The sequence below is a fragment of the Symphalangus syndactylus genome, chromosome 5 (genome assembly GCF_028878055.3).
Source record: "Symphalangus syndactylus isolate Jambi chromosome 5, NHGRI_mSymSyn1-v2.1_pri, whole genome shotgun sequence".
Classification (NCBI taxonomy): Eukaryota; Metazoa; Chordata; class Mammalia; order Primates; family Hylobatidae; genus Symphalangus; species Symphalangus syndactylus.
In genome coordinates, this window is record NC_072427.2 from 127,052,165 (window position 1) to 127,080,003 (window position 27,839).

The window sequence follows — 27,839 nt, forward strand, 5'->3', positions numbered from 1 at the left end:
AAAGTTAATACCCCAAAAAATTATATTAAATCTCAAACGCTGTGATCCCCAAGTCAACTTAAGCCTAGGCTGCTTCCCTGTACCCCAGTGGCCCCTAAACTACAATCTCAGCTCTGTTATTACACCCACAGTTCACCCAGGGCTAACATCAAAGCAGGAATTAGAAGGAAGAAGCTCTGGAGAAAAGGGATGGAGGGTTTAAAGAGATTCCCCAAGTCGGCAGTCTCAGCACCATGTCACTTAAGGACCCTGAAGGCCTGAGTTTGGAGCCCTCTGTAGGGTGGGATCTACAACGTCCTCCCCACCCCAAGGTAACACCCTTGAAGAAATCACTACCCTTATCCCTACCCTGGTCTTACCTCTTCCTGCTGCCCACTCCTAATTATGGCGGCAGTGGCAAGGGAAGCCCTCTCCCTTGGCACCCCACACTTGTGGATAAGGTTTCAAAGGCTAAGCTTTTCTGGAATTCAGCACATTTTGTCTTTCCCAGCTCAGGGGAAAGAAAACTGTCCAGTCATGGTCACTGCTGTCTCCAGCCTTGGCAATACATCCTACCCAGCATAATGTGAACCTGGAATCAATTCCCTGATGCTTGAAGGTTTCATTCAGAATGCATCATCATCAACAAACCCAGGAGGCTCGGGATCACTCTGCAAGGGATTTCAAAGTTACTCCACCTGGAGCCTCAGCCATTCCCAGGAATCACAGCCCCATTCTCTGAAAATGCAGAAACTTACCTTGCCAGCACTGTTGTCTACATCCAGGGAGAAAGTCCCAACTGGATTATCCCCAAGCCTTCCTAGACCCTGCAGGGGAGAACCATTAGAGGTGAACAGCCCCCAGCTCTCCCTGACGTCCATGCCTGAGAGAGTGAGCAGCCCACCAGGAGCCACGCGGCAGCAGTCTCAGGCAGGAACTCCAATAAAGGGATGGAGTTTCTTTGCCAGGACTCAGAGAACAAGGCAGACTAATCCTACTCCTGCTTGTCTCACGAGCACCATGGAAAAGCCAATGAGGTGACAAGTCCTGTATTAGCGCCATTCGTAGCACTACTCTCCCATTCTGGGACTGGGGGGTGGGAGGTGATCCCCAGAGTGCTCATAAATCTATTGTCTAAACTGCGACATCTTGGAGAGCTAAAGGGGACACTATTTAGTTATGCCAGGACAATAGGTGTTAAACAGGACTATCCCAGGCAAACCAGGATGTGTGGACACCCTAGAGAACATCTTCTACCCCTGTTGCCAGGCTAGGGGCCTGCTGCTAGAGCAGTTAGTGCCCTGCCGTCCCCCAGAATGTATGCCACTGAAGACAGTCTACTTCCCTAATCAAGCCAGGACCTCACTCCACAAGCTCCCTTGGCATCCCAAGAAAAGAAGAGGAAACTATCACGGGCACCACAAAAATGTGGACAGGGCCCTTATTTGTCTGGTTTAACACAGTATGCCCTGGGCCAAGAATAGTACTTAGCAGGTAGTACATGCTCAATAAATATTTGTTGAATGAGTGAGTGAATGCCCAAAGTTTCTAACATCATCGAGAGAACTCTAGGAAAACAGACTTGGCAATCTAGTAACACATAAAAGGGTTTGAACTCTAAACTTATAAAAATCTAACACATTGTGGTGGGGCGTGGTGGCTCAGGCCTGTAATCCCAGCACTTTGGGAGGCTGAGGCAGGTGAATCATGAGGTCAGGAGATCGAAACCATCCTGGGTAACACGGTGAAACCTCGTCCCCACTAAAAGTACAAAAAATTAGCCAGGTGTGGTGGTGGGCGCCTGTAGTCCCAGCTACTCGGGAGGCTGAGGCAGGAGAATGGCGTGAACCCGGGAGGCGGAGCTTGCAGTGAGCTGAGATCGCACCACTGCACTCCAGCCTGGGCGACAGAGCGAGACTCCGTCTCAAAAAAAAAAAAAAAAATCTAAAGCATTGTATAAACTGCTATGCCTTTCCCTTTGGGGGAGTTTATAAATATGAAATGTTCACAGCTTTAAAATGCCAGATTGAACTGAAACTGTGAACTTCTACAATAAACTAATAGAAAACAAATTATTTTTAAGCCACTGCTGAACTTCAAATAAACTGTAACTATTTCCTGCAATATCTCTAGTACAAACTCATTCAAAACCTTGTTGGCAAAATTGGGACTGAATCTAGCAAATGCTTGCTATACACATCAGGATTCCTCTAACCCCAGTCTCACTGTGTGTAGGTTCCCTGAGAAACAGGTGCCTGGAGAGAACTAGGTTTGCAGGAGATTTAGTGGGGGAAATGGCTAGGAAGGATAAAGGAGACGGAACAGGAGAAGGCAACGTGGGCCTTCACACCACCGTGCAAGATGGACACGTATGAAAACAGAGGGGGAAGGAAGGAGGACTGGATAGAAGAACCTCAGACGCAGCACAGTTCTAAGGAAGTTTTAGCCAGGTTGATGGGGGGTCCTGGAGCTAAAGTTGTCCAGTTAGAGAAGTCCCACATTCCAAGGAATGGGCCAGCACTGACGCCCCACCATGTTCAGTCTCTGGCTGGAAGAAAGTATGGCCTTAGCATAAACAGGGTGGTGGAACAAGAGGGGTGGCAGCTGGGCTCTTACTCCACTGTGCTCCCGCGGCAGGAGTTCTAAGCAGCACATGTTCAGGGCTACTGCACACTATGTTTGAAACAATATTGTCCCTGGAATGACCCTTTTCAGTGAATCCAAATAGGCTCTGTGAAATTATGCCAGCTGTCAGCTGAATACTCACAGTAGGTAACACATAAGCTAGCCTACCATCACCATATTTTTTCTCCCAAGTGCTGGAACTTTTCATCCCTACCAGCCAAGATAAAATTTTCTCATAGAACACCATCAGTGACAAACTTTTATTCAGAAAATAAAAGTATTATTTCATTGTATTATTCCCAAAGAATCAAGCCCATCATGAGTAGCCCACATGGTTGCTGTTCAAAGGTACTGAAAAGGGAGGCATTTGGTCACCATTATCCATCAAGAAATTCTTTACAAGGATAGGTTCCAAGTCCTTCGTGCTGCTCTTGGTCATTCAGTGATTGCAGTTTTGGCCCAAAAGCCATCCAAGATGAGCAAGTGCTGAGCCATCCTTAATTCATACCTAGATGAAACAACTTGCGCAGAAACGCTGGTCCTCCCCAGTAACCCCTGTAAGAAATAACACAAAAAAATGTACCTGCAGCAACAGAGATGAGGCGACTTCAGTCAGGAGGATGCTGAAAGGGAAGCCAGGCTGCTCACAGAGCATGTTTATCAGCACATAAAGCAAGATTGTCTAGTGAGTTGGAAAGATCCCATGACTAGGAGGGGACAACCTACTTCCAGTCCTAAGCTTTGACATAGACTTGCTGTATGAGCCTGGATGTGCTGACTCAATTTGGCAAATGTGTCTAAAGCCTCTACTACATGCAAACTGCTACTCTTTCTGCTTTCATTAGCTCATAATTAACTGTAGGTCAGGATTTTGCAATCTTGGCCCTATCGATATTTTGGACCAGATAATTCTTTGCTGTTGGGGGCTGCCCTGGCATGATAGGATGTTTAGCAGTATCCCTGGCCTCTGCTCACTAAATGCAAGTAGCACCCCTCCAGTTGTAACAACCAAAAAGTGTCTCCAGAAATCATCAAATGTCCCTGGGGCAGCAAGGGGTATGAAGATCACTCTTGGTTCAGGACCACTGATGTAGACACCCTGATTTCTCTCTCATATGGGTTTGCAAAAGTCAAATGAAGTCATCAGCTTTTAGAATGAAGAAGAGTGGCTGGGTGCAGTGGCTCACACCTGTAATCCCAGCACTTTGGGAAGCTGAGGCAGGTGGATCATTTGAGGCCAGGAGTTTGAGACCAGCCTGGCCAACATGGCAAAACCCTGTCTCTACTAAAAACACAAAAATTAGCTGGGCATGGTGGCACATTCCTGTAATCCCAGCTACTTGGGAGGCTGAGGCAGGAGAATTGCTTGAACCCGGGAGGTGGAGGTTGCAGTGAGCTGAGATCGCACCACTGCACTCCAGCCTGGGTGGCAGGGCAAGACCTTGCCACAAAAAAAAAAAAAAAAGAGGAAGAGGAATTGCTCGTTTTTATTACTCTATTTACTTATTGAATCCCTACTATGTACCTGCCTCTTTATGTGTTATCTCATTAACCTCCATCTTGTGAGGGAGGCACTGTTACTTTCATTTTGCAGATGAGAAATTTAAACACAGAGAGTGTTTAAATTAAATTAAACAGAACTTTTCCTGGGACACACAGCTATGTATGTCATGCTAATAGCATGACACTGCTAATGGCCATGATGACATTGCTAATGACTTCTGCCATGCTAATGGCAGAAGTATGACTCAAATGCAAGTCTGACTCCAAAGTCTGTGCTCTTACTCACTATTTGGTTTTTCCCATAACATAATAAAAACAAAGGTAAGGGGCCAGGAGTGGTGGCTCACGCCTGTAATCCCAACACTTTGGGAGACCAAGGCGGGTGGATCACTTGAGGTCGGGAGTTTGAGACCAGCCTGGCCAACATTTAGTAGAGACCTGTCTCTACTAAAAATATAAAAATTAGCCAGGAAGGCCGGGCGCGGTGGCTCACGCTTGTAATCCCAGCACTTTGGGAGGCCGAGGCGGGCGGATCACGAGGTCAGGAGATCGAGACCACGGTGAAACCCCGTCTCTACTAAAAAATACAAAAAATTAGACGGGCGTAGTGGTGGGCACCTGTAGTCCCAGCTACTCGGAGAGGCTGAGGCAGGAGAATGGCGTGAACTCGGGAAGCATTGCTTGCAGTGAGCTGAGATTGCGCCACTGCACTCCAGCCTGGGCGACAGAGCAAGACTCCGTCTCAAAAAAAAAAAAAAAAAATTAGCCAGGCGTGGTGGCAGGCACCTGTAATCCCAGCTACTCAGGAGGCCGGGGCAGGAAAATTGCATGAACCCAGGAAGTGGAGGTTGCAGTGAGCCAAGATCGTGCCACTGCACTCCAACCTGGGCAACAGAGCAAGACTCTGTCTCAAAGAAAAAAAAAAAAAGTAAGGTAGATCACAGAAGTACTTGATATGTGAAAGTGATTTATTATTATTATTTATCCAGCAGCAAAAGAGGGCCTAGAGCATGGAAGACAGAACACTTGGTCACCGCTAATAATGAAGAAAAGAGGCTACATCCCCTGTGGGTGGAGATGTGCTACAAATCCCTTTCCTCATCCAGGAACCAGGCAGTGCACTTACCTTAGCATCATATTCCAATACAGGAAAGGCATCAGGTCAGCTTTCATGAGGTACATGGAAAGGCGCTCTTTGCTTTGATCAAAGGGGAAGGTTTCTAGCGGCTCCGCTTTGTAGTCAAACTCGGCAAGAATCACACGGTTGTAGCCAGTCACCAGTGGACAGGATGTGTAGCCATCATACTAAAATTGTAAATCAGACTGAGTTGGGAAGTAGATTTTTTTTCATGGTACTATATTAACACGATAGAATTTATTATTTGCTGTGAGTGGTTATATATTTTTCTCTTTTCTGTATATTCTAACTTTTTGTACTGTGAAAAATGTAAATTATATTACAAAAAAATAGTACTAATGGCAAAAATAGAAATGCCCATATTGGGGACACTAATTAAGAAAGTGCAAAACTGGGCCAGGCACGGTGGCTCACACCTGTAATCCCAGCACTTTGGGAGGCCAAGGCGGGCGGATCACCTGAGGTCAGGAGTTTGAGACCAGCCTGACCAACATGGAGAAACCCCGTCTCTACTAAAAATACAAAAAATTAGCCAGGCGTGGTGGCGCATGCCTGTAATTCCAGCTATTCAGGAGGCTGAGGCAGGAGAATTGCTTGAACCAGGAGGTGGTGGTTGCAGTGAGCCGAGATCGTGCCATCGCACTCCAGCCTGGGCAACAAGAGTGAAACTCCATCTCAAAAGAAAGAAAAGAAAGAAAGTACAAAATTGTGGGAAAACACTACTTTTACACAGAATGGAAGATGATCATTGAGACAGTGATTCTTACAAGGCATACAAACCTTCTTTGTTAGTGTTTGATTCTTCATAATCACAGAAATTGTTCTATCAAGTATTCCTGACTGGGCAGCTATAAGAGAAATGGGAAAGTCAGAAAAATATAAGCATCTAGGTTTTCCATGAAAACTAATTTGCAAATAACTTTGATGTAAACAAGTTAAGAAGATTCCATTTCCCATCCCTCAAGACTGTGACTAGAACATGACCTTCTTACTACTTGAAATTCTGACTACCGGAGGAGGTTCTTTAATTCATGAAAGGCCCGCGCATGTGTTTCCATGGGTTTGAAACTAAAGAGCCGACTCTCTCCAGTGCAGCTGTAAGGATGGACCTACCCCAAATCCACTGCCTCTCCTCCTGGGATTGAGGCTGTCAACTTAGTCTGTGTGTCTACTTAGTCAGTGCTCCTGGCCATGCAGGTTATCCCTGTGTCCCTGTTCACAGGCAGTCTGGATTAGTAGCCCCAGGCATTTCCAATAAGACAAAGCACACCTTCCTCTCTACTGGACTGTCCTGGCTGAGGCAGGACCAAGTGGATATAGATATAGCTATAGATATAGATATAGATATATAGATCTACCTGTATTTCCATCTCTCTCTCTTTCCTAGATAGATAGACAAGACAAACAGACACAGATAGATAGATACGTACATCGGGATTTGTTTTTGTTTTTCTTTGGCAAGAGTTGGGAGACTGCCTTTTTTATTAGGAAAATGTTCAAACTCCATCGTTTTGTTTCATCCATCTCATCACACATGCTATTTTTTTTCCTGCTGTATTTTTAGAGCAGATATCACATCAATTCACTCATAAATCTTCCTGTCTGTATCTCTGACGGGGAATTTTCTTAACACAAACCCACAGTATTTTCACACCCCCAAACTATTAGTAATAGTTTCTTCATATAATCTAAACCCAGTTTGTGTCCAATTTTGAATAATTAAGACTGCCCAGATGGGCACGGTGGCTCATGCCTGTAATCCCAACACTTTGGGAGGCCGAGGAAAGTGGACGATTTGAGGTCAGGAGTTCAAGGCCAGCCTGGCCAATATGATGAAACCCCATCTCTACTAAAAATACAAAAATTAGTCAGGCATGGTGGTACATGCCTGTAATCCCAGCTACGCAGGAGGCTGAGGCAGGAGAATTGCGGAGGTTGCAGCAAGCCAAGATGGCACCACTGCACTCCACCCTTGGCGATAAAGTGAGACACCATCTCAGAAAAACAAAAAAAGACTGCCCTTTTAAGGAGATAGCAGTTTGTGGCAGAGCATGGTGGCTTACGCCTGTAATCTCAGCACTTTGGGGGACCAAGGTGGGCAGATCACTTGAGGCCAGGAGTTTGAGACCAGCCTGGCCAACATGGTGAAACCTGTCTCTACTAAAAATACAAAAAATTAGCCAGGCGTGGTGTCGCTCCTGTAATTCCAGCTACTCAGGAGGCTGAGGCACAAGAATTGCTTGAATCCGGAGGCAGAGGTTGCAATGAGCTGAGATCGCACCACTGCACTCCAGCCTGCATGACGGAATGAGACTGTCTCAAAAATAAAATAAAATGAAGATACAGTAGTTTGTGTCTCTAGAGGGAGAACATGGGATTCACTTTTGAGGAAAGATGGGTTACCTTTGTATTATAAAATGCTTATTAAAGTGGTTATTTTGTAATCTCCCAAATCAGGGGTTAGCAAACTTTTTCTGTAAAGAAAAATTGCAGGCCTCATGGGCCAATGGCAAATCAAAGATATTATATAATGAGAAAAAACAAAATTTCCACCATACAAAAACAGACAGTGGACTGCATTGCCCCATAAGCTATGGTTTGCTGATGCCCAAATCAAAGAAGCAATGATTTTTTTTCTAGAATGGGTGGGGGTCAAAAAAATGAAGAGTAAACAACTCTGCTTAAAAATATTAAATGAGGCTGAGTGTGGTGGCTCACGCCTGTAATCCCAGCACTTTGGGAGGCTGAGGTGGGTGGATCACTTGAGTTCAGGAGTTCAAGAACAGCCTGGCCAACATGGTAAAACCCCGTCTCTACTAAAAATAGAAAAATTAGCCAGGCATGGTGGCAGGTGCCTATAATCCCAGCTACTCAGGAGGCTAAGACAAGAGAATTGCTTGAACCCAGGAGGCAGAGGTTGCAGTGAACCAAGATCGTGCCACTGCACTCCAGCCTAGGCAACAGAGCAAGACTCCATCTAAAAATATATACATATTAAATGAGGCCAAGCATGGTGGCTAATGCCTATAATCCCAACATTTTGGGAAGCCAAAGCAGGAGGATCGCTTGAGCCCAGGAGTTTGAGACCTGGGCAACATAGGGAGACCCTATCTCTACAGATAACTTAAAAATTAGCTGGGTATGGTGACACGTGCCTACAGTTCCAGCTACTTGGGAGAGGGGGGTTGAAGTGGACGGATCACTTGAGCCCAAGAGGTCAAGGCTGCAGCAAGCCGTGATCACTCTACTACACTCCACCCTGGGCAACAGAGCGAGAACTTGTCTCTAAAAAACAGAAAAAAAAATTAAATGGCTATATTCACTGTGGGCAAAGCAACATCTCTAAAGATCATATTTCCCTTTTTGAAAACCGTGTTCCTCTTTGAGGGCCATAAAGAGTTTGGAATCTGGACTGGGAACACTTGAGGAGGCCACAGCAGCAGGACATCAAGGCCAATGGAAAAGGAGTGGAGACATCCAGTGGGTGCCACCACAGAGAGGTGAGGCCTGTGCAGCCAGGAAGCAGTCACTCAACGTCCAGGCTTAAAGTGAGCGTGGGTGCAGGCGTGCAGGAGTTGGGTTTTTGCCCTGTATTACAATCCCCTTCTATCATGTCCATGCCTTCAGTTAACTTTTGTTAAATGCCACATCCTGATCTTAGCTGTGCTGGGAGTAATTAAAGGAGCATCCTGGGGCAGAGAGAAGCAGAGAAGGGGACTTGAGCTCCGGAAAGCCAGATTCAACATGGCAAGATGGGTCTTGCTCACAATCGCATAAAGGTCTGGACAGAGGCTTGGTGGCAAGTCAACCCAAGGACAGATTTGTGGAAAAAGTGTAGCATTGCCTTGGGATACTCAGAGGATTTGGGGAAGGGAATCTAAGAAGAAATGAAGATATGCTTGGGAAAAGCTAGTACTACTGTAATTTGGACATTGAAGAGAAGAGTAAATAGACTTTCACACAGGTGAAATATTAGGTTGGTGCAAAAGTAATTGCGGTTTTTGCCATTACTCTTAATGGCAAAAATTTAGAGAGATTACTCTTAATGGCAAAAACCTCAATTACTTTTGCACCAACCTAAATAGCAGGTAAAGAGTACTCATTATGGTACTGTTTGAATAAAAATGGGTTGGAAACGACCCAGATATAATTAAGAGTGGACTCATTAAATAAGCTCTAGAGCAACAATAGAATAGGTTGCAGATTGTAAGACACAAATGTAAAAACAATGGGGATGCTCCCTCCGTGGTTGGGGGACGGTGGAAGCCACGCAGATGCACTGCAGGACTGGGAACAAGACTTTCCACTTAGAATATTTTTGTTCAGTCATATTCAGTCTTATCTATCTGGAACATCGAATTGAATATTTGTTTGAAGAAGGCTAAAAGCTGGGTAATCTGGGCCTCACATCACAGGTAGTTTCACCACATAAATTCTGCAGGCTTACATCAAATGAGTGTCATTTCAAAGTATCACCCCACAGACTACCTACAAATTACAAAGAGAGAGAGAGTACTTTTACAATGAAAAAAAAAAGAGAGAGCCGGGCGCGGTGGCTCACGCCTGTAATCCCAGCACTTTGGGAGGCCGAGGCGGGCGGATCACAAGGTCAGGAGATCGAGACCATCCTGGCTAACACGGTGAAACCCCGTCTCTACTAAAAATACAAAAAATTAGCCGGGCGAGGTGGCAGGCACCTGTAGTCCCAGCTACAAGGGAGGCTGAGGCAGGAGAATGGCGTGAACCCCGGGGGGCGGAGCCTGCAGTGAGCCGAGATCGCGCCACTGCACTCCAGCCTGGGTGAAAGAGCGAGACTCCGTCTCAAAAAAAAAAAAAAAAAAAAAGAAAAAAAAAGAGAGAGAGAGAGAGAGAGAGAACACCCCTTAACCCAGTGAGGAAGTCTAGCTTCACTAAAGACAAGACAAACTAACGTGACAGGCTCCTGAGGTGCCACGGAGGGAGGTACACAGCCTCAGGTATGGAGATTTTTGCCAAAACATATAACCTGAATCCAACCATAAGAAAGCAACTAGACAATTCTAAATTTTGGGGTATTCTACAAGGTAACTGGCCTGGAATCTTCAAAAATGTCAATGCCATGAAAGTAAAGCTATCAGAAAGCCTGCTCTATATTAAAGGGAACCAAAGAGGCATGACGCCCAATGCAGTGTGTGATCCTCGACTGGCTGGTGGATTTAAGGAGGGGCTGGGACAAAAAAGGACATTTTTAGGAAAATATACATAAATATGGGCTGGGCGTGGTGGCTCATGCCTATAATCCTAGCACTTTGGGAGGCCAAGGTGGGCAGATCACCAGCCAGGAGTTCGAGACCAGCCTGGCCAACATGGTGAAACCCCATCTCTACTAAAAATACAAAAACTAGCCAGGTGTGGTGGTGGGTGCCTGTAATCCCAGCTACTTGGGAGGCTGAGGAAGGAGAATCGCTGGAACCTGGGAGACAGAGGTTGCAGTGAGCTGAGAGTGTGCCACTGCACTCCAGCCCAGGCAACAAGAGTGAAATTCTGTCCCCCCACCAAAAAAAAAAAAAATATATATATATATATACACACATATATATATACACACATATATATACACACATATATATATACACACACACACATAATATATACATACATAATATACATATATACATAAATACAATGAAGCAAATGTCACAAAATATTAATAATTGGTTAATACCTGAAGGGTATATGAGTATTATAATTTATTTCAAATTTGTATAGGTTTGAGATTTTTTTAAAATAAAAAGTTGAAAGGAAATTAACATTAATAATGAAAAAGACATTCCGTGAGTTTCCTAGATAGTCTACCCTGAGGTTGAAATAGTCAGCAAAAGTAATCTGTTCCACAGGTGTCTAATTCACACAAAACACTACCATACTGAAGGTTTTGTGTTTTATAGCATCCAGAGAAGACAGTTCCTGTCAGTAGAGGACAGAATCTAAAAGGCAGTTCTCCCCATCACTGCTGATGCAGAACATCGAGGTGAAGAATTTAGTTTTCCAGGCTGAGGCCTTAATCATGTACCACTCAGGGCATGCTCCACTGTATTTGTCTTAACAGGACAATTTTCTGGTCTGCAAGCTTTCATTGACTTGCATGTGTTTTCTGGGAAAACAAATGCTTCTTGAGCTTTATGGTGTTTCAGACAGAAGAAAAATAGCCAACCTGCCTGGTGTCAGAGGCAAAGAATACCAGGGATGCCAGTATGGCAGTATGAGAAGTAACAGAATTCAAGAGAGCTGGAAAAGTGATGCACTCTCTCTAAGGCCCCTTCTTCTGACAACCACCCCTCTGACCTAGAAGAGGTAGATAAGATCATGCTACTCCGGGGCAAAGCACTCAAAAGGTACTTTTTGCTTTATATGACACTGGGTTCATTGACAACTTGCTTCTGTCTTAGGAAAGCCTTTTTTTTTTTTTTTTTTTTTTTTTGAGATGAAGCCTTGCTCTGTCACCCAGGCTGGAATGCAGTGGTGCGATTTTGGCTCACTGCAACCTCCACCTCCCGGGTTCAAGCAATTCTTCTGCCTCAGCCTCCTGAGTAGCTGGGATTACAGGCGCCCGCCACATGCCTGACTAATTTTTGTATTTTTAGTAGAGACGGGGTTTCACCATGTTGGCCAGGCTGGTCTCAAACTCCTGGCTTCAAATGACCTGCCTGCCTGAGTCTCCCAAAGTGCTGGGATTACAGGCAGGAACCACCGTCTCTGGCCGATGCCAAGCTTTTGTTTTTGCTACAATCATGCCTTGAGGTGACATATTTTTGAGAAAGGGAGAAATAGAGCTGGTTATCTTACCTACTGCAGCAGCGGTCTTTGACGTAGGAAGGTTGGTGCAGTCCCCAATCCCAAACACATTTGGGTACCTCTTGTGTTGCAGAGTTTCTTTATCCACATCCACCCAACCAGCAGCATCAGCCACAGGACTGGTCTTGAGGACATCTGGCGGGCCCATTGGTGGTGTGACATGAAGCATTTCATACTACACACAAAGAGAGAATCCACATTTTCATTTATTCAATATTTCTACAGCTCCACAAGCTCTCCCCCCACCTTCCTTACTCCATACACTGTGCTATGGCTGCATGGAGCATTATACAATCAGCACTTGTACCAGTCCATGCCCTCTCCAAGATCTTATGTGTTCTCCTGGGGGATGGTGATAAGCTAAATAACCATTCTCTCAGTTGACATGATCTCCCCATACAGAGACCAAGAGATCCCTGTGGCCACACACATACGGGTACATGAGATATTGGAGTAAAGCTCACTAATATTCTGAAAGAATCCATTGATGTTTTTATTAGTACTAAAATAAGGGGGTGGTATATTTCAGTTGCAGTCTCCCTGACCCTCAGCTGTCAACTTGTAAAATTTAGCACCTCAATGTTATTCTGTAAGGTGATGCTCAGTATCCCTTAAACTTGTAAAGGACGTGTTAGGAGCTGGTAAGAAAGCATCATTCCCAAATATGTGTCAACTTCGAAACACATAAAGGAAACTGTCAGAACACCAATTAATGATGAAAAGGGGTGGTAAAAATATTAGCTAGCACTTTGGAAAAGGATCAAGGGGTCTGATTCAGTACTGGATTTACTTTTCAGTGCAGAAGGCAGGGGTGAATTTTTTTTCCAAAACACCGTATCAAGGTTACCCTTGGTAGTGGTGCACTGACCCATCCTAATTACTTTTGAGGGCTCATTTAATTTTTTTGTTTATGTAATATTCTTTCACATTTTGTAGTTGGTTCTTATTATTCTTTTTACTTATTTTTAACAAACTCCTTCTAGCAACTTCATCAATTTGCTAGTGGGTCCAGTTAAGGGCACACTGATTGAAATGTTCATGACATGTCATTAGGGTAAAAACTTACGCATTTGAAGACAATTCCAACCTTTTGAGATAGTCAATAGCCCTTCATTTCCATAAGAAGTCCAATGGCCCCATGCCCTCTGAGAGGCTCAGCAGTCACTGATGGCAACGGGAATTAGGAAGATGACTTGTACTTATTACAACTCTCAGACAAATATAAGCTTAATTAACCTCAGGGAAGGAGCACCACAAATGGCTGCTGCTCATCTGCAGGATAATCTTGGCTAGAGGGTGGCTCTTGGGGACATGGGTCCTTGCGGTCAGGTCTGTTAATGAACATTGAAACTGAATGCATGTTTGCAGGATAATGGATGAAATGGTCAACAACTATCATCTACTAAATTATTAATCTCCTGTCTGTATTTCCGCAGTCAACTAGAACTACTTTTGAGACAGTGTTTCACTCTGTTGCCAGACTGGAGGGCAGTGGCTTGATCATAGCTCACTATAGCCTCGAACCCCTGGGCTCAAGCAATCCTCCTGCCTCAGCCTCCCGAATACCTGGGACTACAGGCATGCACCACCACACCCAGCTAGTTTGTTGTTGTTATTGTTTCTTTTAGTAGAGACTCGGTCTTGCTCTGTTGCCCAGGCTGGTCTCGAACTCCTGGGCTTAAGCAACCCACCTGTCTCAGCCTCCCAAAGTGCTGGGATTATAGGTGCAAGCTACCATACCTGACCTAGAACTACGTTTTTGAACTGAGGTCTAAACCTTACTAGAGACATCTTGGTGGAGTTAATGTGTTTGAATTTCACAAGTACACGTAAATTCCACACCTCTTTTCTAAAAGAAAAGCTAAATACTTTCATATAATCATCATAAAGGTATGGAGTTTTACCTGAGCTAACATCCTACAAAAGGGTCTGCTTTATGGATTTATTAGAAATTAATGGCCAGGTGCAGTGGCTCACGCCTGTAATCCCAACACTTTGGGAGGCCAAGGTGGGCAGATCGCTTGAGCTCAGGAGTTTGAGACCAGCCTGGGTAACATAGTGAAACCCATCTCTACTAAAATACAAAAAATTAGCTAGACGTAGTAGCACATGCCTGTTGTCCCAGCTCCTCAGGAGATTGAGGTAGGAGGATGGCTTGCTTGAGGCCGGGAGGTGAGGGTTGCAGTGAGCCAAGATGGCACCACTGCACTCCAGCCTGGGTGACAGAGCAAGATCCTGCCTCCAAAAGAAAAAAAGAAAGAAAAAGAAATTAACATTGGGCCAGGTGTGGTGGCTTACACCTATAATCCCAACACTTTGGGAGGCCAAGGTGGGCAGATCACTTGAGCCCAGGAGTTTGAGACCAGCCTGAGCAACATAGTAAAACCCAGTCTTTACAAAACATACAAAAATTACCTGGGCATGGTGGTGCATGCTTATAGACCCAGCTACTCAGGAGGCTGAGGTAGGAGGATTGCCTGAGCCTGGGAAGTAGAGGATGCAGTGAGCCGTGAGCCATGGTTGTACCACTGCACTCCAACCTGGGTGACAGAGTGAGACCCTGTCTATAAAAAAAAAAAAAAAGAAAAGAAAGAAAAAAAACAAGCAAACATTGGCACTTAGTTGTAGCTTGTTCATTATCCATCATTTATTTCTGTAACTGTATAGGATAAATAACTTGGTTCTCCTTTATTAACATACATAGTCCATTCAATGTGGTGGTTTTCAAACTTTAATGTTTATTAGCAGCACTGGGGAGACTTGTGGAAAATACAGGTTCCCAGGCTGTACCATGCCAAGATCTCAATCTAGTAGATCTGGGTAAAGCACAGGAATCTGTACTTTAACAAAATCTGTTAGTGATTCTGACATGTAAAATCTGTGGATCACATGCTTATAATCTCTGGCTTGAAGGAACAGGTTCATTTACAAAGAAAAATAGAATGCTATTACTTAGACAAGTCACTTCATCTCTTTGGTCTTTAATTTGCTTATCCCTAAAGAAATGCACTAGACTAGACAATCTCCAAAGTGTCTTCTAGTTCCTCTGCCTCCCGGGTTCAAGCAATTCTCTGCCTCAGCCTCCCGAGTAGCTGGGATTACAAGCTCCCGCCACCACGCCTGGCTAATTTTTGTATTTTCAGTAGAGACAAGGTTTCACCATCTTGGCCAGGCTAGTCTTAAACTCCTGACCTCATGATCCACCCACCTCGGCCTCCCAAAGTGCTGGGATTACAGATGTGAGCCACCATGCCCGGCCCAATTCTTTACACCAGTTGTTCTCAATCCTGGTTGAACATTAAAGTCATTAGGGGTATTTTTGAAACTCCCCATCCTCAATCTGCACCCCAAACCAATTAATTACAACCTCTTGTAAGGAGACCAGGCATCACCACATTTTAAAAGCTCCCTAATATGTAGCCAGGGTTAAGTGCCACAGCTTTACATCCTCTGGTGGATTTTTTGAAATTCAGATTTTAAGAGTGGAACTAAATATCTGACCTGAAATCCTATAATTCAAAGGGGACACAAGTATCTTCTTTAATTACAAACCCTTTAGAAGAATAATAATCATTCATTTATCCACACCCCTACCTACAACCTCAGCTATCCAGAGGACAGCTGAGAACCAAAGTACTAACAAAGTTAAGTTCGTGCACTCAAGTTCATACACTTTGCTCATAAAAGTATGCTTTGGGCTCTTACTCATAGCCCATTTTAGTGAAAGCCCAACTTGTGCTCACTCAAACGGACTCTCTCAAATGGGTTCTTTTGTAAAGTAAAAATGAGTTCACTCATATGAGCTCTCACTCATAGCCCATTTGAGTGAGCCCATTTGAGGAGCAGCAATTTAAAAGAGCTAAAGCTGGAGGGACCTCCCAAAGTCACTTACAACTGCCTGACAGCCAGGAAAAAGGAAAACTAGAAAAAGGACACCCATAAAAACAAAGAGCAGTAATTTGAGACCCTTTTGTAAAGTGATAACTGGCTCCAAACATTCCAGTAGCCTCTGTGTGCATAACTACACAGGAGCTATTCAAAATGATGACCCTGAGCTGCTGCAGATAGATACGAGATGAGCCTGGTACAACCTGTGACACCAGAAAGTAAAGGAAGTGCTCAAACACATGATGGGGCATGTCACAGGGACACAAGAGCCAGCTGGAAGGGGAACCTACTGACCAAATCCAGAACAATTTGAGCACCAAAATAATTAAAAACAATAATGAATGATAACACCATTGGAAAAAATATAGGAACTCATGAGTTCATACCAATAGTTACTTAACTAAGACAGAAGCAAAGACTCTCGCTGACAGAATGCCAAGAGCTTACTGGTAAATGTGCAGGAAATGTTACAGTTAGAAAATCATCATTTTGCAATCACCATAGTAAAGATTTGATTAGGCAAGGATCATCAATGGATGCTAACTTTAGTGGGGAGACTTGAATGAGTAGACTATTTGCATGGTTTTAAAGTGTCTTCCCACAGACTTCTTATTAGTAGCAAGGGAGAAAACAAATTTTAATTATTCCATGGAAAAACTGGACCACATCTTGACTGCTGATCAAAATTAACATCACCAATGAAGGGCAGATGAACACTGTATGCTTGCAAATGTGATACCTTAGAAGGGCACAATGCTTACGCAATGTTCCAGTCTAAAAAACAGAGCCTGAGGCCAGGTGCGATGGCTCATGCCTGTAATCCCAGCACTTCAGGAGGCCGAGCAGGCGGATGGCTTGAGGTCAGGAGTTCGAGACCAGCCTGGCCAACATGGTGAAACCTCGTCGCTACTAAAAATGAAAAATAAAAAAATTAGCCGGGCATGGTGGTGCACACCTGTAGTCCCAGCTACTCATGAAGCTGAGGCAAGAGAATCGCTTGAACCTGGGAAGCAGAGGCTGCAGTGAGCTGAGTTTGCACCACTGCACTCCAGCCTGGGTAACACAGCAAGACTTCGTCTCAAAAATAAATAAATAAATAAATAAATAAATAAATAAATAAATAGCAGAGCCTGAAACTAATCACAAGAAAACATTGACAAACTCAAAATGAGGAACATTCTACCGAAAGAAAAGTGGTGGGGAAGAGGGCTGTATTATTTCAAAATATCAATGTCATAGAAGACAAAGAAAAGCTATAGAAACGTCACAGATTAAAGGAGGCTAAGGAGACCTCACGATTGAATGTCATACCTGACTGTAACCTGAGTCCTGCACTGCAGGAAAAAATGCTATAAGCACACTTGGGCCAATCAACTAAACTGGAATACAAATAGTTAAAAACTTGTATCTGTGCTAAATTTACTGAGTTGATAATGGTACTGTGGTTACGTAAGAGAACACTTCTATTTTAGAAAATTAACACTAAAGTATTCGGGGCTAAAGAGAGCTGATGCATGATATATGTAAATTTCCTTTGGAAAAACTAGATATGGATGGATGGATAGATAGACAAAGGCAGATAGAAGAAAGAGAAAGAAAGCAAGAAAGGAATGAAGGAAGGAAGGAAGGAAGGAAGGAAGGAAGGAAGGAAGGAAGGAAGGAATCAAATGATAAAGCTAAAGTAAATGGGGTAAAATTCTACAAGTGAATCTAGGTAAAAGCTACATACAATTTTCTTTGTACTATTTTTATTTTGTAACTTCTCTAAGTTTGAGATTATTTCTTTTTTTTTTAGACGGAGTCTCACTCTGTCACCCAGGCTGGAGTGCAGTGGTACAATCTCGGCTCACTGCAGCCTCTGCCTCCTGGGTTCCAGCGATTCTCCTGCCTCAGCCTCCCAGGTAGCTGGGATTACAGGGATGTGCCACCACGCCCAGCTAATTTTTGTATTTTTAGTAGAGATGGGGCTTCACTATGTTGGCCAGGCTGGTCTCGAACCCCTGACCACAGGTGATCCACCTGCCTCGGCCTCCCAAAGTGCTAGAATTATAAGCAAGAGCCACAGTGCCGGGCCTGAGATTATTTCCAAATAAAAGTTTTTAAAATTATGACCCTGAATCATCAGTAACATTTCAAGTGATATTTAGTGCACTATTTTAAAAAGGAAAGATGTATGCAATAAATTTTAGAAAGAGCTGAGCTAAAAAGCTTAAAATTTGAAGTTTGAAGTTCAGAAGTCTAGTCTTTGGTTCACTTCAAAATTCCTTTTTATGGAACACTTCATTTCTTGAAAAATTCTGAATGAATAAAATCTGACTCTGTAACATTTTCTCACTGCCAACAGCTTTTGCCAAAATGATGTAAAAAAATATTCTTCCACGCATGCTTCTCCAGATACTTTTACATCTTGTTCTTAACCTCATAACACCTCCAGAAAGTACTATTCCCACTTCACAGAAGAAGAAACTCAGACACCAAGGCCAACCTCATACAACAAAGGCCAAATCTTTCCAAGAAGTATAGTGGCTCTGCCAGATCCTTCAAGGGGAAATATTTTTAAAGATAGCCTCTTCCACAGGTGAAAGACATCCCTGTTGTTCTTTTTTCTTTTGAAACAGAGTCTCACTCTGCTGCCCAGGCTGGAGTGCAATAGCGTGATCTCGGCTCACTGTAACCTCCACCTCCTGGCTTCAAGTGATTCTCTTGCCTCAGCCTCCCCAGTAGCTGGGACTACAGGCACCCGCCACCACGCCCAGCTAATTTTCGTATTTTTAGTAGAGACAGGGTTTCACCATGTTGGCCAGCCTGGTCTTGAACTCCTGACCTCAAGTGATCCACCTGCCTTGGCCTTCCAAAGTGCTGGGATTACAGGTGTGAGCCACCATGCCCAGCTAATCCCTGTTTTCTTGAACTACCCACAGGGTTACTTCCTGCTCACAAGCAGGACTGTTTCTCACATGCCACCAATTGAGACAATCACCAGATCTTGCATGAGCGGATGCCCTCCCTTACCCCTACACAGTAACCAAAGTTGTGGAACATTTTTGGCTACTTCAAGTGACTCGATGCCAGGAAAAGTTGAGTCAAACGAATAGGACAAAAATTCACTTGGCACCAGCTAACAACGCCTTCTCACCTCCCACTGACACAGCCTCTTATATATTTCTCTTCCCCACCCATTTTGACCTACCTTCTTGCCCTATCACTTCCCTAAGATGCTCGTTTCACCCAGTCTTCCCCAGCACACAGGGATGGCAGATAGGGTGGTGCAAGCCCCCATGTATCTATGGCGCGTTTCAGCAGACAACGCTTCAGACTGACAGCTTAGCCTCACCACTCACTGAAATCACTTGGGTCTCTCCCGGTTTATCCAGGTTCTCAAATACAGCCTCTTGTTTATCGGCTCGGACTTCAATGAGGTTTTTCTTGTAGTTAACAGTGAGGTTCCGCTCCCGGATGATCTCCTGCAGGGCATCTGCATACTTCTTAACCCCGAAAATGGCTCCAAGAGAAGTGTTGAAAATGATATTGGCCTTGGATCGCTTCCCTGTCTGAGAAAAATAAGAAAACCATTAACACCAAAGCATGACTGCAGCTGCCTTTCTTTTTTTTTAATCCAGACCAGAATTAAAAGCCTCAGCAGGGACCCTGCTAGCTTTTGCCACCATTATGTCCCAGCAGGGCAACGGGCAGACCAATCCACTGCCTCCTCCTTATGTTCTGCCCATGACATACAACTAAGTACACACTTGAGTTGGGGGCTGAGGTAGGCACTGTTCAGCTGAAGGCCAGAGGTGAAGGTTAGGTCCAGGTCAAGACAGAATAGAGTAGAACGGAATGTTTGTTCATGTATTCATGTATTCATTCACTCAATAAATATTTAACAAAGTTCTAGAGTTGGCCAGATACCGTCCTAGGTGCTGAGGGAACAGCAGTGAGCAAAACTGAGTTCCAGCCAGGCGCAGTACCTCACACCTGTAATCCTAGCACTCTGAGAGGCCGAGGCAGGCAGATCACCTGACGTCAGGAGTTCCAGACCAGCCTGGCCAACATGGTTTGAGACAAGCCTGTCTCTACCAAAAATACAAAAATTAGCTGGGCGTGGTGGCAGGCACCTGTAATCCCAGCTACTCAGGAGGCTGAGGCAGGAGAATGGCTTGCACCCAGGAAGCGGAGTTTGCAGCGAGCTGAGATTGCACCGTTGCACTCCAGCCTGGGTGACAGAGCAAAATTCTGTCTCAAAAAAAAAAAAAACTAAAAACTAAACTAAAAAACAATAACAACAAAACCCTGAGTTCCTACCTTCTTGATACTGTTCAGAGAGGCCAATATTCTCCCAAATGCCTAAGATCTTATGGTACTCGAACCTTCCTCGTAGGCCATCCAAGACTTGGGAGAAAAGAGTTATACAAAGGAAGTTTCCAGGATGGAAGAAACAGCTGGTTTCTTCTTCTTTCCTTTGCTCGGCTCCTTTCAGGATTTGCTCACCCGGATCTCACCATGTGAAGAAGTCAGGTGGGTAAGTGCCTCAAAAGTCTGTGCCAACCTTTATGACCCAGAATGAACTTTCTTGGAGTCAGAAATGATTACTGGAACTGTCTTTAATTCCCTGCCTCGCAGGGTTGTTGCAGTTTACAGAGCTCAGGGGAAGGTCTTGCTCAGTCCCAGCCTCCATGGACACATTCAACCACTCCCCAGCCCGTTCTTCCCCACCCTTCTTCCCATCTGTCCCCGTACATGACTATGGGCGGCTAGAAATCCTGCCACTGTCTCAAGCCAAACCACACTTTGGTAAACTAAATGTCACACCCCAGGCAAGAGCAGGGAGGGCAAGAACAGCTTCCCTCACAAGCTTAAGCCAGGTGTACTTGAGCTGCAGACACCTGCTCTTACACAGAGAGCATTTGGAGAATGCTGAGAAAGTCTCCTCCTGCCCAAATATCTCTTTCCATGAAGGTTTAAAGTTCTATGAGAACATTTTTTTGCCTTTTAAATTGGCATTTTGCCTATCATATTTTTTAATGTATACCCAAGGGACAGAAAATATTCATGACCTTAAACTTGAGTGGAAGTAGTGGATAGCATTATGGATAAAAATGAACAATCTGCAACTAATTGTCTAACTATATGGAACTATTTAAACAGTCTCTAACATATCTCTCCAGTAGACTTTATTTATTTATTTATTTTTTAAGACAGAGTTTTGCTCTTGTTGCCCAGGCTGGAGTGCAATGGTGCAATCTTGGCTCACCACAACCTCTGCCTCCCAGGTTCAAGCAATTCTCCTGTCTCAGCCTCCCCAGTAGCTGGAATTACAGGCATGCACCACCACAGCCAGCTAATTTTTTTTGTATTTTTAGTAGAGACGGGATTTCTCCATGTTGGTCAGGCTGGTCTTGAACTCCTAACCTCAGGTGATCTGCCCGCCTCGGCCTCCCAAAGTGCTGGGATTACAGGCGAGAGCCACCACACCCAGCATCCAGTAGACTTTTACACACATATTTAAAAAGTATGTAACAAAGACTATTTAATATTATATAATACAGCTAAATTTTTCATGTACACTATGACTGTAACCATATTTAAGTATACAGAAAAAAAGCTGGAAAGCCATGTCAAGTTGAAAACTGCAGCTTTATTAAAGCAATTGGATCATGAGTGATTCTCTCCTCTTTTGTATTTTATAAACTTCCAGTTATCTAATTTTGTACACATGTAATAAAAATTCAGAGATAAAAAAGGGATTACAATAGAGATAAAATGGAATTATTGCAATCAGTGAATTAGCACTGTCTGCCCTGCTCATCTCTGTCCCCGGAAAGGAAGCATACCTTCCTGAAGTAGGCTTCTGATAAGTACATGATCTTCTGAGGGGCTCCAGCACACTTCACTGGAGTATTTGGGAAGGTGAAGATGGCATTGCCCTCCTTGAAGTCCTGCAGAGCTTTCCATGTCTTCTCTACAGTCTTAACTGAATAATTCGACCCTATTTTGGGATGAGCGAAACCTTCGGGTAGGCCTTTAATCTGCAACAAAGTACACAAAAATTATTTTAAACAAAAGTGCAAATGTCTTTAGAGTCCTTGTTCTTTGCCATTTCTACAACCTTTCAAATATTTCAGTACTATCATTACCCTCCGATACCCACATGCCTAGAGCAGGCAGGTGGGTGAGGGTTCTAAGACCAGAGCTGTGGCACCTGTAGTCACCTGTCAAACTGCAGAATGGGCTCAGCTCAGAGGAACCCTCCAACTCCCTGGCCTGGAGAATACAGTTTGAATACAACTTTTCCCACCATCAGAGTGAGGACAAGATGCCAGCCAGCCTTCCTTTTAGGAGAACCAGTTGCCTTACTGGAAAGAACAACTGGCAGGACCAAGAGCCATTTATATCATCAAGAATAGCAAACTTAAATCACTCTTTATCAGGTTGTACCAGACCAAACTCTAGGTAAAGGTACTAAAGCCAGGTACCTAAAAACATGGACTTTAGGATCCCACATACCAGTTTGAGTCCTGGCTCTTCCACTTACTAGCATTGTGACCCTGCGTAAATTACCTAATACTTCTAAGCCAGTAGGTCTCCAAGTGTGGTGCTCAGACCAGCAGCACAAGCACCACCTGGGAGCTTGCTAGAAATGCAGATTGTCAGGCCCCATCCTAGACCCACTGAATCAGAAACTCTGGGAGCAGGCCCAGCAATCTGTGTTTTAACAAGCCCTCCAGGTGATTCAGATGCACACTCAGGTTTGAGAATCTTAACGTTCACCATCTGTGAAATGGGGATAAGGTATCTGCTTCACAGGGTTGTAGGCAGAAGCAAATAAGGCCATGCATGTAAAGGACACATGCACATGGCAAATGTCCTGTAAATGTTAGCTGATTATTGCCAATAAGATCAACTGGACACCTACTATAAATGTTAGAAGGCACATAGAGTGCAATGAAGATGTCACAGACTGAGTTAAAGAGACTTAAGCCTCAGTTCTCAGCAAGAGCAGGTTCAACTTCACTCATCAAGAAACAGTCATCAAGATGGGCTGGTCCTTCAGAGCCTCCCCAGCTCATTCTCTGGGCTGCCTCCAAAGTCACTCCAGACACTTATCCCTGAGGTCCCAAGGAAACAGAGTGCTCTCATCTCCTCAGTGGCCTGAGTTCATTACTTATCACACTCAATGTTAAAAGCAACTATTTGTTACTGTTCACCCCTGTTACAGTTAGATAGTAGTAACATTGGCAGTCTCAATAATAATATCATTATTATTATAAAATCACCTTGCATTTTAACGTTTTCAAAGTTTCACATCAATGCTAACAATGGATATTCACTATGTACCTCTGAGGGAGGCAGGGGAATATTATTAGCCCCTAGACTGGATGGAGCCCTGCCCAGAATCTTAAACAACCAGACACAAAGGCCTCTGCCCACCTGCCTGGGGGTCTTTGCACAGGACCACCATACCTTCTAGTTCCCAAAGCAAATCTCACTACCCAAAAGGTAAACAAGCAGAAACAAGCAGTTGATGTCTTATCACCTTCATTATTTTTCTCTAGTTTTAAGAAGCTGTCGTCGACGGAAAAGGTGCCATAAAGTGGTAACCAAGCTCCTTTCAGGAAAACTTGTGTCAAAAAGGGTGGTTTTGACCCCTCATCTAGTCAGAGTTGCTTCCCTGGGAATTCTGAAGCAGAGAGGGCTAGAGAGGAGGGGAGAGAAGGAAAGGGAGAGTCAGGGAAAGAGATGAGATGTAACTCCTCCTTTGGCTTCCAGCAACAGGCTGTGCACTGGGGAGCTGTGGACTATCCTATCACACAGAGTAGACCAGCAGGCAGGACGGCCTGCTGCAGAGACCCTGTGAAGCTGGCCTGAGAAAGAGGCTAAGAGAGATGGACAAAGAGAGGCTGCCTGAGTCTAACAGAACCCAAAGTGGAGATCCAGCCCTGCCAGAGGCCCAGCTACATTCTTGCCCTATAGTGTTCTAGAAACATCTCAGTATTTTCATCAATGATCTCCACTTTTTATTTACACCAACCTGAGTAGTTTCCTTGAAATTGCAATCAAAGAGTCCCAAGTAGCACAGTGACCATGGTTAAGTTATTACATTCCCTTAGCCTCAGTTTCCTCATCTATTAAGTGAAGATAAAAATGCCTCCCTTACAAGTAGTTGTAAAGAATCAATTTTGGATTCCTGGCTGGGCACAGTGGCTCATGCCTGTAATCCCAGCACTTTGAGAGGCTGAGGTGGGTGGATCACTTGAGGCCAGGAGTTTGAGACCAGCCTGACCAACACAGTGAAACCCCGTCTCTACTAAAAAATATATAAAAATTAGCCGGGCATGGTGGTGGGCACCTGTAATCCCAGCTACTCTGGAGGATGAGGCAGGAGATTGCTTTAACCTGGGAAATGGAAATTGCAAGTGAGCTGAGATCACACCACTGCACTCCAGCCTGGGTGACAAGACTCCTTCTCAAAATAAAAAAGAAACAATATTTGATTCCTAGCATGGTTCCTGGTATGTAATAGAGATTCCATAATAATGGCTACTTTTAAATATCTCTGTGACTTGGTTTGCTACAAGAGGCTGCTATGAACTCTGAGCACTGGCCTCTGCAGTCCTTCTCACGTGACCCTGGGGCTTTGGGAAAACAGTACCATGGAGATGCATTGCCTTTGCTAGGTCAACGCTGTGGGGGCTTTTTTGGAAGGTATGGCCCTCTTGAAAATAGTTGTAATACACACCTTTCTCCATATCATCTACTTCATAGCTTGTCTGTCATTCTAACAGACTCATGACCCACGGCACCGTGACTCAAAACCATCTTACAACATTCACAACAACTTGTAGCTTCTCTGAACTTTCCCATAACACATCCCAAGACATTTTCACCACCCTTCCCCTGGACATGGCACAATTCAGATTTCTTTACATAGAAGCACTCTTCAAAGACGTTTACTGGGCCAACTCTGATGAGGCCCTTGCCCGGGTCACATTCCTGAAGCTTGTTACCGGGTTAGCACAGGTGGTTCCTGTACTCCAACTATTTACCCGTGGTCCCCAACAAGCTTCTGGAAATGATAATATTTACCGACTTACTCTACTGTGTTTTAGAAAAATAAACTTGAATCTCACAGCTTTCAGATGGCATCTGGCTCCCTAGCTCACTGAAAAGGGAGATCTGAGGAACTTCTGGGTGGCATTTCCATCGCATCGGTTACTTCACACTAAAAACCCAGCATCTACACAACAAAACCCAGATGTCCCTCCAGCAACTGATGAGCTAATTGCTGGCATTCCACCCCTTAAAGTCTGCTTTAAAATTTAATCTAAACCCTACTTCCAAAGCAGAATTTAATCTTCAATACAGCCAACTCAGTCCCACATAGCAAGACAGGTTTCTTACAAATGTGGAAAGAAAACTGCTGTTTTGCAAGAATTATCATTAAGGCATGAGCATGCTGAACTCTGTTTAAAGCTTAAAGCTAGAACATACTGTTATTATTGACAGAATCTTAGAGAAGACTTCCTTAAAACTACAAAAGGACTGCCAAGAAATAAAACCAGAAGATATTTTCTTAGAACCCCTTGCTTGTCAAAATGAATATAATAAAGCAACTAAATGCAGCATTTGCTCTTGGCATAGATAAGCCAGCATAACACAGAAACAGTTTCACACACTACCTTCTCATAGTCCAGCTGGATTCCGAGAGCAATGATAAGATATCGGTAGGAGATCTGCAACACAAAAAGACATTATTTTAGACCAGGACCCAAGAAGCAGCAAATCAAGGATTGACTCAGGCCCCAGATGTGGTTCCATGTGGTCTGAGGGAGGCAGGGAAATATTATTAGCCCACAGAACAGATGAGAAAATCGAAGCAGAACAAGGTTGGGAGTCCTGCCCAGGTTCCCATTTTTTAATCTGGGGGCTGGGGGAGGTGGGCAGACAGGCAGGGAGGGATGCACGTCCACTCCCATCATGCCCTCTGCTGTCTATGCCTCACACCTCACTGCTTCACAAATATTTTGTAAGCTGCCTGGCCCCAGAAAACTTGAGACAGCTATGTGTTTACACAGTGAGAGGCCACAATTATTTGTACAGTGCTTGTATTAACACTTTTTCATATTGAGAGGTAAGAGAAGGGCTTCCTAATCTTAAAAGACAATCCACTGTCTAAAATCTACAGGGTAGGCCAGGCACAGTGGCTCACACCTGTAATCCCAGCACCTTGGGAGGCCGAGGCAGGTGGATCACTTGAGCTCAGGAGTTGGAGACCAGCCTGGTCAACATGGCAAAACCCTGTCTCTGCAAAAAATACAAAAATTACCCAGGTGCAGTGGCATGCACCTGTAGCTCCCAGGGGCACTGAAGTGGGAGAATCGCTTAAGCCTGGGAGGTGGAGGTTGCAGTGAGCAGAGATCACACCACTGCACTCCAGCCTTGGTGATAGAGTGAGACCATGTCTCAAAAAAAAAATATATATATATATATATATATTATATATATAACATATATATAATATATATTAGTATATTGTATATTAAAAATAAAAAACTAAAATCTATTGAGTAATATGTGAGTCCCAAGCAAGTCTGACCTGTCATGTGGATTGGACCAATATCGTAATTGGGAGATTGCTCTTTTGAGCAATCTCAAGGTCACTGAAAGGCTATGACATAGTGCACCTGATCTCATTTAATGACCTGTATGGGATGAAAAAAGTCCCTTCTTCAAATATGGGTATTGTATCCACAAGTAGCATGATGGAAATGTGGGTTTAGGACAAAGAGGAAGACAAGTTTAGGCCAAAAAGTGTAAACAAAGTAGCCATAAAGTACAAGAACTTGCCTAGAAAACTGGAGTTGGAGAATGATTGCAATGAGACTCAGGAGCCCAGAAAGAAGGAACAGGTGGTGATTACCATGATCCTGCACTAAACGGCGGAGCAGAGCAAGCAACCTGAGAGAATCGCAGTTGGAGAGAGAGGACTCCAAGACCTGAGAGTGCTTGGCTCTGGCTGAGCAGCCAAGGGAAGCAACGTGCAGAAGAGGTCCTGCCCTGGCATCCGGGAGCTTCAGCCCCAAAGGCACCTCTGCAGCAGGCTTGCCCATTATGACACAGTCACCCTCACCACTGGCCCCTCCCAGGAGCTCCCCAGCACGGTGTGCAAGAGGCTTCCTAGCACTTGTTCTCCCCAGCACACTGACCACTCCTAGAGGACAAAAGTTATGTCTTATTCTTTATATTCCTAGAATCTAGCACAGTCACTAAAGTGAGGAACTCTAATGTTTGTTGGGGGAATGGATAGATGAATGATTTCAGTTGCTTGTGAAAAATAGAACTTCTCTAAGTGGATAGATAATATAAGCATTTTCATCTGTTTGTTTTGCCTATCCATAGAAAGATGATGTCTCGGCCAGGCGCAGTGGCTCATGCCTGTAGTCCCAGCACTTTGGGAGGCCGATGCGGGTGGATCTCAAGGTCAGGAGTTCGAGACTAGCCTGGCCCGCATAGTGAAACCCCGTCTCTACTAAAAATACAAAAAATTAGCTGGGCATGGTGGTGGGTGCCTGTAGTCCCAGCTACTCAGGAGGCTGAGGCAGGAGAATCACTTGAATCCAGGAGGTGGAGGTTGCAGTGAGCCAAGATCGCACCATTGCACTCCAGCATGGGTGACAGTGCGAGACTCTATCTCAAAGAGAAAAGAAAAGAAAAGAAATGAAATGAAAAGAAAAGAAAAGAAAAGAGAGAAAGAGAGAGAAAGAAAGAAGGAAGGAAGGAAGAAAGGAAGGAAGGAAGGAAGGAAGGAAGAAAGATAATGTCTTGCAATTCCATCTTCTGCAGGAAAGGGCACCGGGCCCATTAAATGGCCGGC

General features: G+C 44.3%; 1 protein-coding gene across 16 annotated transcripts in view; it reads right to left on the reverse strand.

The window, feature by feature from the left end:
* Positions 1-2,850: 2,850 nt before the first annotated feature.
* The window catches only part of SQOR (sulfide quinone oxidoreductase), a 71,255-nt gene continuing 46,266 nt past the window's right edge, over positions 2,851-27,839 (reverse strand). For all 16 annotated transcript variants that reach the window (XM_063640741.1, XM_063640739.1, XM_063640735.1 and 13 more), the window contains 7 exons: positions 25,645-25,698; positions 21,799-21,993; positions 19,309-19,518; positions 12,071-12,254; positions 6,026-6,093; positions 5,234-5,412; positions 2,851-3,159 (listed from right to left, as the gene is read on the reverse strand). In XM_063640741.1, the coding sequence (XP_063496811.1) occupies positions 3,102-3,159; positions 5,234-5,412; positions 6,026-6,093; positions 12,071-12,254; positions 19,309-19,518; positions 21,799-21,993; positions 25,645-25,698 (948 nt within the window). In that variant the 3' untranslated portion in view covers positions 2,851-3,101. The remainder of the gene's footprint in view (positions 3,160-5,233; positions 5,413-6,025; positions 6,094-12,070; positions 12,255-19,308; positions 19,519-21,798; positions 21,994-25,644; positions 25,699-27,839) is intronic.